General features: G+C 41.4%; 1 protein-coding gene across 2 annotated transcripts in view; it reads left to right on the top strand.

Annotated features, from left to right (window-relative positions):
- The window catches only part of LOC129865575 (galactose-3-O-sulfotransferase 2-like), a 61748-nt gene that overhangs the window by 39703 nt on the left and 10621 nt on the right, over positions 1-11424 (top strand). The window contains exons 1-6 of one of the 2 annotated variants that reach the window (XM_055938461.1): positions 774-1254; positions 2774-2893; positions 6474-6624; positions 6742-6888; positions 9914-10034; positions 10332-10534. In XM_055938461.1, the coding sequence (XP_055794436.1) occupies positions 1232-1254; positions 2774-2893; positions 6474-6624; positions 6742-6888; positions 9914-10034; positions 10332-10534 (765 nt within the window). In that variant the 5' untranslated portion in view covers positions 774-1231. Of the gene's footprint in view, positions 1-773; positions 1255-2773; positions 2894-6473; positions 6625-6741; positions 6889-9913; positions 10035-10331; positions 10535-11424 lie in introns of those variants that run through there. The other variant, XM_055938462.1, reaches the window with a different exon arrangement.

Genomic DNA, 11424 nt, shown 5'->3' on the forward strand with positions numbered 1-11424 from the left:
GACTTAAATCTACTTGAATATCTATGTCAAGACCTGAAAATAGTTGTCTAGCAATGATGAACAACCAATTTGACAGAGCTTGAAGAATTTCGAAAAGAATAATGGGCAAATGTTGCACAATCGGGGTGTGGAATGCTCTTAGAGCCTTACCCAGAAAGACTCAGCCATACTCACAGCCAAAGGTTACATATGTAAATTAGATATTTCTGTATTTCATGTTCATAAATTCCTGGTTTGCATACCCATTCTTGCCTTAACATTTATCATAACTTGAAACATTTCCTACTTCCCTACCCCATGCTGTTTGAGAGCTCAGCCCGTGCTCTGTATTTGTGCATGCCGCATGTAATAAATACACATAATGAACGAACAGCTTCCGGTATCCATCCTTTAAAAAAAAATCTATTATAAAGCCTAGATTAAAAGAATAAATAAAATAAATAAAAAAATAAAATAGCATTATTACAACAACAACAAAAAACATTTCACTGGCCCAAACTGCCCATTGACGGGATGATAATCCGGGTTTCCTCTGTCGAGCCCTGACAGACAGGGGCATTCCCGTGCTGTTGTTGCTTCTTCAGAAAGTTTGGGTCAATTGCACATTACTGTTTGAATAAATCGTGATGATAAAAAAACGTGACCATGTACATTTATTTCACTGCAACCCTGGCAACCAATTAAAAATGTGTGTTGCACTGCCAAGTCAAACGGTCGCAAATGTGACTTTTTTGGTCGCAGCATCGAACACTGTGTGCGCGCGCTTGTTTGTGTGTGTGTGCTGTGTCTGTGTCCCTGTGTGTGTCTGTGTCCCTGTGTATGTTTGTGTGTAACTCCCCCGCCTCTCATGACCCCCACCCCTGCACATAAACATTTACGCTTACAAAGCCAACCCCTTTCTCTCCGTCCAAACCTGTTTTATCCCAGAGCCCTGAAGGAGCAGCTAGCCAGCAAGGAGAAAGGCGCAATAATAAAAGGGAATGCAGCTTGACAAACAGCACTGCGAGGGCGTCACGTAGCATCCTACGGTAGCCTAAAATCGTAAAGCAAAACCTCCGGGATTTTATACAGAAGACAATAATACTCGTTAATCTATAGCGATGGCTTGAATTGATCGGTGGGTTTTCGGTAAAGGCACGGCCAGGGCTCGTGCCTTCGAGATGCACCGTGGCTCCTGCTGCCGCCAACCGCTGCAACACGCCACGGAAACCGCCACCGGCCCGGTTCTATCATGGCTTTCAAACGGAGAGCGAGGTAAGAACACCGAGTTTGTGTTCAGTCGAGACCGGGACGGGGCTTGCATTGCAATCCGAGCCAGCAGCGGAATCAAACAAGGGAGGTTGATAGATACAAGGGTCTGAATTTCTCATTGAAACCGAAGCTGAGATTGATACAGACAGACAGCGGTGGTTGTTTTATTACGGTCGGTCTACTGAAAGGAGAATCCCACCAAACTAAGGCCCCCACGTTCGTGCGATAATGTCTCTTCCTTAGGCTATACCCTTCATTGAGCATTCCGTGTATATAATTTGTATTAGGGCGTCTCACAATGTAACTTATGTTAAGCGTCCGCTTGCCTTGCTTGCTTACTAGCAGGTCGACTCATCATCACCATGCTCGCTTGTGTGACAAACTGAAATCCGTGATTTCGCTCTGTCTGTTACGATTCTGTGGTGTTAGCTAGAAAGATTAATGTTCAATCAGCAGTGTTCTTGTCTGTGGTTAATGCTTACAGCCTCGCCTCCTCTCAGTCCGAAAAACCTTTGTGCTTGATTGAACACCTGGGAACATTGAAGTATATTTCCACCCACTATCTTCGTTTTTATCATCATTTTATTATAACAATAAATCAATGCATTATAGCACACAGCAGAAGAGGTTATTACTGTGACATAAACATTGCAGCGGGACAGTAGGCTAGAGCTGTAGCAAGCTATCTAGCAGTACAATGTCTGTTACTGTTGTGGCTGAAAGAGTCAGTGACAGGTTTGCACAGCACAGGGATATCATTACAGTACCGCTAAACCAATTCCTCCTACGATGACATGTGATACTGCATTGAACCAGATACCCCTATTTAGAAGTACTCTATAGGCCTACTTCCACTATTTTTTCAAGAACTACCCCTGCCAAATAGAGGAAAGTAAACAAACGCATCAATGAAGAGTGAGGAAATAGTGTGCACACACATATGAATTCATGAAATTCCTCTACCCTCTATAGACTTGTTGTTTAGGTCAATTATTCCTTGTCCTGTTTACATACTGTGTTCGCTGACATCATACTCAGAGAATGTGCTTGCTGATACTGGTGCTTCTCACTGGTCATCACAACCCTCAAGACATAATTGTTTGGCGACCCATGCAACGTCGCCTCTCTCACACTACCTTTCTTTATCTTTCTCCCTCCCTCTATTTCCCTTCCCCACTCTCTCCTTATTTCTCTGTCCCACTTCCACTCCCAGCTATCGCTCCTCCCTTGCTCTTTATACCCTCTCCCCTTCTCCTTCCTCTCCCGCCCCACTCCAGGAGGATGCGGCTGGGGCCTACGTGGCTCTGAGCCTAACCCTTATATTAGTTTGGTGTGTTATATCATATTTGTTTGGTGACCCATGCAATTCTCTCTCTCTCTGTCTCTCTCTCTGTCTTTCTCTCTCTCGCACGCACACACACACACACACACACACACACAAAGGGTATGCGGCTGGGGCACATGTGGCTCTGGACCCTTAAATAAATAACAATAATATTTATAATTCTCTCCCTCTCCACAGGAGGATGCGGCTAGGGCTGGGGCGCTATCGGGTGGGGCCCATGTGGCTCTGGAAGGCCCTGCTGGTGTTCGTGGCCATCGCCTTCGCAGGACAGTTACTGGGGGTCATCTTCAACAAAAGGTCAGAGGTCCTCCACCCCAGCATGGTCCCAGATCAGTTCCTGCTGTCTTGGCAAACTCCTGTTTGACAATGAGCGTTGGAGTTGGCAAGAAAGCGCAAACAGTTGTGGGATCAGGCTATAGCTACTCTACAGCTCTTTGTAAAAACAACGTCTTCTTCTTTTTCTATTCTATCGTTCTTCAATAGAGAATAGAATCAACTTCCCTATTCCAGTCCATAACCAGTATATAACCAGTATAGGAACAACCAATACAGCCATGTTGTGTTCAGTCAACTTTCACCTGCACCTTTAGCCATATTCTATTTGCACCTTCCTCTTTTTTTCCATATTGCTTTCATCAGCAAAACAACGAAGAAGAAAAATACATTGTAGTAGCACCTACATTATAGAGACTTACCTTGTACTGTGTGTTACATCTTGGTTCATTAATAACCTCTAAAAGTCTAAGCTGTTGTTGGGGGTTCTACTTAGCTAACATATGGAATTGTTTTAAGATGATCATACCATGGATAATTTAGCTATATGATTTTTAATTTTAGGACCCCTATATATTTATAAAATATTTAATAAAATATTGAATTTGGCCTTAACTACTATATCCCATGGAAACGCATTGAATAACACATTCATAAATGGCAAAAAAGACAGTAAAAAAATAAATAATAAGGTATAAGGTTTTGAAGTGTCTGGCAGATATCTGGGACATATAAGAAAGCTCAAGAAATTTTTAACTTCATTTTTTTTACACATATTTAACCCCTTATTTTGGTTGGCATAAAACTACCTCCATACTTCGATTCATTTGTATGGTTTCCTTTCGGACAAGTCCCTTGAAACGTTTTAATATTTTTTAAATTATATTTAGCCTTTATTTAACTAGGCAAGTCAGTTAAGAACAAATTCTTATTTACAATGACGACCTACCAAAACACAAAAGGCCTCCTGCGTTGGACGGGAGCCTGGGATTAAAAATGTAAAATAAAACAACGAGAGAGACACCACAACACTACATAAAGAGAGACCTAGACAACAATATAGCATGGCAGCAAAGCATGACAACACAGCATGGTAGCAACACAACATGGCAGCAACACAAAACATGGTACAAACATAATTGGGCACAGACAACAGCACAAAGGGCAAGAGGTAGAGACAACAATACATCACGCAAAGCAGCCACAACTGTCAGTAAGAGTGTCCATGATCGAGTCTCTGAATGAAGAGATGGAGATAAAACTGTCCGGTTTGAGTGTTTGTTGCAGCACGTTCCAGTCGCCAGCTGCAGCGAACTGAAAAAAGGAGCAACCCAGGGATGTGTGTCTCCGTAATCTAGAATGGGTAGGATCGTCATATGAATCAGGGTTAGTTTGGCAGCTGGGGTGAAAGAGGAGGTTGGAGTCATTAAAACTCGTTTTTCAACCATTCCACAAATTTCTTGTTAACAAACTATAGTTTTGGCAAGTCGGTTAGGACATCTACTTTGTGCATGACTGTTACATCCGTTGTTGGAATGAGACCAAGGCGCAGCGTGGTAAGCGTGCATCTTTCTTTATTTGAGGAAAAAAATATATTAAAAAAATGGATAAACGAACGTAAAGTTCTGCAGGCTACACAGTAACAGTACAAAAACAAGATCCCACAAACTCAGGTGGAAAACAGGCTGCCTAAGTATGATCCCCAATCAGAGACAACGATAGACAGCTGCCTCTGATTGGGAACCATACCCGGCCAACAAAGAAATAGAACACATAGATTTGCCCACCCAAGTCACACCCTGACCTAACCAAATAGAGAATAGAAAAGGCTCTCTAAAGTCAGGGCGTGACAATGACACAAGTCATCCAACAATTGTTTACAGACAGATAATTTCACTTCTAATTCACTGTATCACAATTCCAGTGGGTCAGAAGTTTACATACACTAAGTTGACTGTGCCTTTAAACAGCGTGGAAAATTCGAGAAAATTATGTCATGGCTTCTGATAGGCTAATTGACATCATTTGAGTCAATTGGAGGTGTACCTGTAGATGTATTTCAAGGCCTACCTTCAAACTCAGTGCCTCTTTGCTTGACATCATGGGAAAATCAAAAGAAATCAGCCAAGACTTCAGAAAAACAAGTGTAGACCTCCACAAGTCTGGTTGGGAGAAATTTCCAAACGCCTGAAGGTACCACATTTATCTGTACAAACAATAGTACACAAATATAAACACCATGGCACCACGCAGCCGTCATACCGCTCAGGAAGGACACGCATTCTGTCTCCTAGAGATGAACGTACCTTGGTGCGAAAAGTGCAAATCAATCCCAGAACAACAGAAAAGGACCTTGTGAGGACGCTGGAGGAAACAGGTACAAAAGTATCTCTATCCACAGTAAAACGAGTCCTATATCGACATAAACTGAAAGGCCGCTCAGCAAGGAAGAAGCTGCTCTAAAACCGGCATAAAAAAGCCAGACTACGGTTTGCAACTGCACATGGGGACAAAGATTGTACTTTTCTGAGAAATGTCCTCTGGTGTGATGAAACAAAAATAGAACTGTTTAGACATAATGACCATCGTTATGTTTGGAGGAAAAGGGGGAGCGCTTGCAAGCCGAAGAACACCATCCCAACCGTGAAGCACGGGGTTGGAGCATCATGTTGTGGGGATGCTTTGCTGCAGGAGGGACTGGTGCACTTCACAAAATAGATGGCATCATGAGGTAGGAAAATTATGTGGATATATTGAAGCAACATCTCAAGACATCAGTCAGGAAGTTAAAGCTTGGTCGCAAATGGGTCTTCCAAATGGACAATGACCCGAAGCATACTTCCAAAGTTGTGGCAAAATGGCATAAGGACAACAAAGTCAAGGTATTGGAGTGGCCATCACAAAGCCCTGACCTCAATCCTATTGAAAATGTGTGGGCAGAACTGAAAAAGCGTGTGCGAGCAAGGAGGCCTACAAACCTGACTCAGTTACACCAGCTGTCAGGAGGAATGGGTCAAAATTCACCCAACTTATTGTGGGAAGCTTGTGGAAGGCTACCCGAAACGTTTGACCCAAGTTAAACAATTCAAAGGCAATGCTACCAAATACTAATTGAGTGTATGTAAACTTCTGACCAACTGGGAATGTGATGAAAGAAATAAAAGCTGAAATAAATCATTTTCTCTAATATTATTCTGACATTTCACAATCTTAAAATAGAGTGGTGATTCTAACTGACCTAAGACAGGGAATTTTTACTTGGATTAAATGTCAGGAATTGTGAAAAACAGAGTTTAAATGTATTTGGCTAAACTTCCGACTTCAACTGTAAATTATATAATTGTATAACATTGAGGTTCTTGAAAATTACAATTAAGTTATTGAAACAGTCCTTGAATTTGACTTATCAATGTCTGTATGAACCCTGCTTAAAGAATGTATAGTCATATGCCTATGTTGTTGGATAGGTGGAGTTATGGGCCAATTTGCATACATTTACATTTATTCCTCTCAGTGCACATGTGGAACTGCATAGAAATATATATTTTCATTTTTGTTTCAAACCATTTTGAAATGATCATCTTTTCCCCCTCCCCTCATGTAGCCTCCAGCAGGACAGGTCGCGGTCGCTGTTCTCATCCGACGGCCAGGGCCCGTCTCTGGGCTCCTGTCGGCCCCACAGCCACGTCATGTTCCTGAAGACCCACAAGACAGCCAGCAGCACTGTTCTCAACATGCTTTACCGATACGGAGAGGTAGACTACTTCATCTTCAGTTTGGCTTTCCTTCAGCAAACTTATTTTTATGTTATATTGTACAATTTCTTTTGGCTCTTTGAAAGCAGCTTGACATCCATAGTCTTGTTCTTCTAGGAGAGGGATCTGTGCTTCGCCCTGCCTCTGGGGTACCAGTTTGGCTACCCTCTCCCCTTCAACGCACACAGGGTCAAAGGTTATAGAGGGCCCCACGTGGCCGAGTTCAGCATTATGGGAAACCACATGCGCTTCAACAAACCAGAGGTACGTGCTTTAGATTATTAATTGTGTATTTATTTATTTTCTTCCAATGTGTATTTATTGAGGTTTTTGAACAGCAAAAAAAACAACAAACAAACCCATTAACAGGGCAAGACACACGGTCAATTGTATTGTAATTTTTCCTATATTCATGTGCATGTGAGGACATGTTTTATTCTATATTTACACGTTGGCCTATTATTTATTGAGGAAACAAACAAAATCATAGGACAGAAGGGAGAAAAAAAACTAATACAAAACAGAATATTATTTTTAAAAATATTGTGCGTTAGTTAAACACAGATTATTATTTGCATGGAACTGATGATATCTTTTGTAGGTTTGGCAGGTTCCCTTGTGATTTGTTAACTGCTTCTGTTGTTGGCAAAGAAAAGGACAGTGACAGTTGTATGTGAACGTTTCAACAGGATGGAGCAATTTAGCTACCAAAAGTATGTGGACACCTGCTCGTCGTACCTCTCATTCCAAAATCATGGGCATTAATATATAGTTGGTCCCCCTTTGCTGCTATCACAGCCTCCACTCTTCTGGGAAGGCTTTCCACTAGATGTTGGAAAGGACTTCCATTCAGCCACAAGAGCATTAGTGCATTTTTGAGGTCGGGTACTGTGTGTGTGTTTGTCTGTGTGTGTGTGAGAATGGATTACTTTTGGGAACAGGAGCGACCAGAGCTTATTAAAACAGGTTTGTTAGTGGTACTTGTTAGGAAACATCAAAGACTGGGATTCAACTTCACAAACATTAGACTCATTGCATGACGCACACACACACACTAATCCCTCTGTCACGATCGTCTTTAGGTGAAAGAGAGGACCAAGGCGCAGCGTGATATAAATACATCTTCTATTTATTGAAGATGAAACGAACATGAACACTAATACAAACTAGACAAAACAACAAACGAAAGTGCAGACACAAGCTACTAACGTCAACCATAGACAATTACCCACAACCTACCTAATGCCTATGGCTGCCTTAAATATGGCTCCCAATCAGAGACAACGATAGACAGCTGTCTCTGATTGAGAACCAATCCAGGCAACCATAGACTTACATAAACACCTACACTGAACACAACCCCATGAACTCTACAAAACCCCCTAGACAATACAAACACCCTAGACTAGACAAAAACCACAAACATCCCCCATGTCACACCCTGACCTAACTAAAATAATAAAGAAAACAAAGATAACTAAGGCCAGGGCGTAACACCCTCTAAAATATTTTTTACATTTTCTTTAGGGGCTTTAATATTGCAGATACATTGTGGCTTCTATCAATGTAATTGGCTGCATCATTTCCAATCCCCCATATACATTACCGTTCAAAAGTTTGGGGTCACTTGGAAATGTCCTTGTTTTTGAAAGAAAAGCACATTTTTTGTCCATTAAAATAACATAAAATTGATCAGAAATAGAGTGTAGATGTTGTTAATGTTGTAAATTACTATTGTAGCTGGAAACGGAAGATTTTTTATACAATATCTACATGGGCGTACAGAGGCCCATTATCAGCAAACATCACTCCTGTGTTCCAATGGCACGTTGTGTTAGCTAATCCAAGTTTATCATTTTAAAATGCAAATTGATCATTAGAAATCCTTTTGCAATTATGTTAGCACAGCTGAAAACTGTTGTTCTGATTAAAGAAGCAAGAAAACTGGCCTTCTTTAGACTTATTGAGTATCTGGAGCATCAGCATTTGTGGGCTCGATTACAGGCTCAAAATGGCCAGAAATAAAGAACTTTCTTCTGAAACTCGTCAGTCTATTCTTGTTCTGAGAAATTATGGCTATTCAATGCGAGAAATTGCCAAGAAACTGAAGATCTCGTACAATGCTGTGTACTTCTCCCTTCACAGAACAGCGCAAACTGGCTCTAACCAGAATAGAAAGAGGAGTGGGAGGCCCCGTTGCACAACTGAGCAAGAAGACAAGTACATTAGAGTGTCTAGTTTGAGAAACAGACGCCTCACAAGTCCTCAACTGGCAGCGACCAAAAATAAAGATACATACTGTATATATACATATGGACAGTACCAAAACAAATGATTTAATGATTCTGTTTCTTTGCAGCAAAATGTGCAGAGCTGGGATGGTTGTATCCCCCATATATATAACATTCTATTGGTTGCAAGAATTTTGTATAGTAATTTAAATTGAACATTTTGTATCAGTTCATAAACCATGTGCCATGGAAGCGGTACTTCGACAATCTCTTCACAACAATTTTGCAATCTGTATTGCACAGCTGTCATTTTTTTGGGTCCTTAAATGAAACGGGTATACTTTTTTTAATCACAATTTCCTTTAAACAATTTTGGTCTTTAATGCAGGGCTGACACAAGTTCCTTACTCTTTCCGCCTTCCACTTGCCTTTTCCATTTTTGCGGTAATTCTGCAATTAGTTGGTTGTAATTTTGGGTAGAGCAGACATTTCCATATATTTTTGTTAGCTGCATGTGTGACATAACTTCACCAGTCCTATTTTTGATATCATTCACAAAGATTATACCTTTGTTTTTTTTAAATTCTTAAATAATGTTTTTTTTTAATCAATTAGTATATTTGAGTTTAACCATATTGTTGTAATATGTGTTCTGTCTTTTCTGGCTGAAATTGCAACCAATTGTCTATGGCTTGTTTTAAAAATAGAAATATTTTGGAGATGATTTCATTTTCAAATAACCGCAGGTGAGAGGTTGTAAACCTCGACCTTCTAAAACATTAGCTAAAGTGCCACCCTGTCCCTGTTGAAGTAAAGATATTATACTGCAATGAAGAGAAGAGTGTGCGGCACCTAACTTCATATTATTATATCCATTCTTTAGTTCATTATTTCATTATTATTTTTTTTACATCCAATCAAACAGTTTTCAATGTTCTTAATTATACGGTGTACAGGGTCATTTCAAGTCATTCAAACAGTTTGACTATGGCCTCCATCACTCGTTTTCTTTCCCCATGACCTTTGACCCTCTGACCTCTTCTTCCGTGGTCCTCCAGGTAGAGAAGGTGATGCCAGTGGACACCTTCTACTTCTCTATCATGCGTGACCCCGTAGCGCTGGCCGAGTCGTCCTATGCCTATTACAAAGCTGTCGCCCCCGCCTTCAAGAAGGCCAAAGGTACATAATGTAGCCAATCTATCCTACTGTTTAATGCTGGTTTATGTCTGCTATTCTGTTACTTTTTGGGCACAGGTTAAGCCTAGTCCAGGACTCAAAAGCACTTTCATTGGAGATTCTCCATTGAGCATGCATTTTAAATTCAGGAGTAGGCTTAATCTGTGTCTGGGGAATCAGTTTTTTATCTACATTGAGGTTGTATGCTGCAAAATGAATTGCCTCATTGAGGTCAAAGTTTTCTTAATCTAATTTTAATGTAATCTCTAATCTAATTTGAACCTTAATCTAATCTGACAGGCCTGGGAGACTTCGCCGACAACCCCAGGAAGTACTACGACCCCCGTCTCCGTAACAACCACTACGCCCGCAACCTGCTCTGGTTCGACTTCGGCCTGGACCACAACGCCAACTTCTCGACCACACTGGCCCGACGAGGCGAGGCGGCCGTCCGACGCGCCTTCAAACTCATCCTGGTCTCTGAGCACTTTGACCAATCCATGGTATATATACTATTATAATATATAGTAATATATGCCATTTTGCAGACGCTTTTAGCTTTTATCCATAGGTGGCCCTTATCCTAGATCAGCACTCTTTGCCCCCCCCCCCCCCCCCCCCTTTTTTAACAATTAATTAACTAGGGAAGTCAGTTAAGAACAAATTCTTAATTACAATGATGGCCTACCAAAACGCAAAAGGCCTCCTGCGGGGACTGGGGCTCGGATTCCAAAAATTTAATATAGGACAAATCACACATCACTACAAGAGAGACACCACAACACTACATAAAGAGAGACCTAAGACAACAACATAGTATGGCAGCAACACATGACAACACAGCATGGTAGCAACACAACATGGCAGCAGCACAACATGGTAGCAGCATAAAACATGGCACAAACATTATTGGGCACAGACAACAGCACAAAGGGCAAGAAGGTAGAGACAAGAGTACATCACGCGAAGCAGCTACAACTGTCTGTAAGAGTGTGCATGATTGAGTGTTTGAATGACGAGATAAAACTGTCCAGTTTGAGTGGTTTTTGCAGCTCGTTCCAGGAGCATTGGTGGCAAATCTGATGGCCTAATGGTAAAGAACATCTAGCCGCTCGAGAGCACCCTTACCTGCTGATCTATAAATTCCATCTCCGTAATCTAACATGGGTAGGATGGTCATCTGAATCAGGGTTAGTTTGGCAGCTGGGGTGAAAGAGGAGCGATTACGATAGAGGAAACCAAGTCTAGATTTAACCTTAGCCTGCAGCTTTGATATGTGCTGAGAGAAGGACAGTGTACCATCTAGCCATACTCCCAAGTACTTGTATGAGGTGACTACCTCAAGCTCTAAACCCTCAGAGGTAGTAATCACACCTGTGGGGAGAGGAGCATT

This window comes from Salvelinus fontinalis, chromosome 11 (assembly GCF_029448725.1).
Source record: "Salvelinus fontinalis isolate EN_2023a chromosome 11, ASM2944872v1, whole genome shotgun sequence".
NCBI classification, from domain to species: domain Eukaryota; kingdom Metazoa; phylum Chordata; class Actinopteri; order Salmoniformes; family Salmonidae; genus Salvelinus; species Salvelinus fontinalis.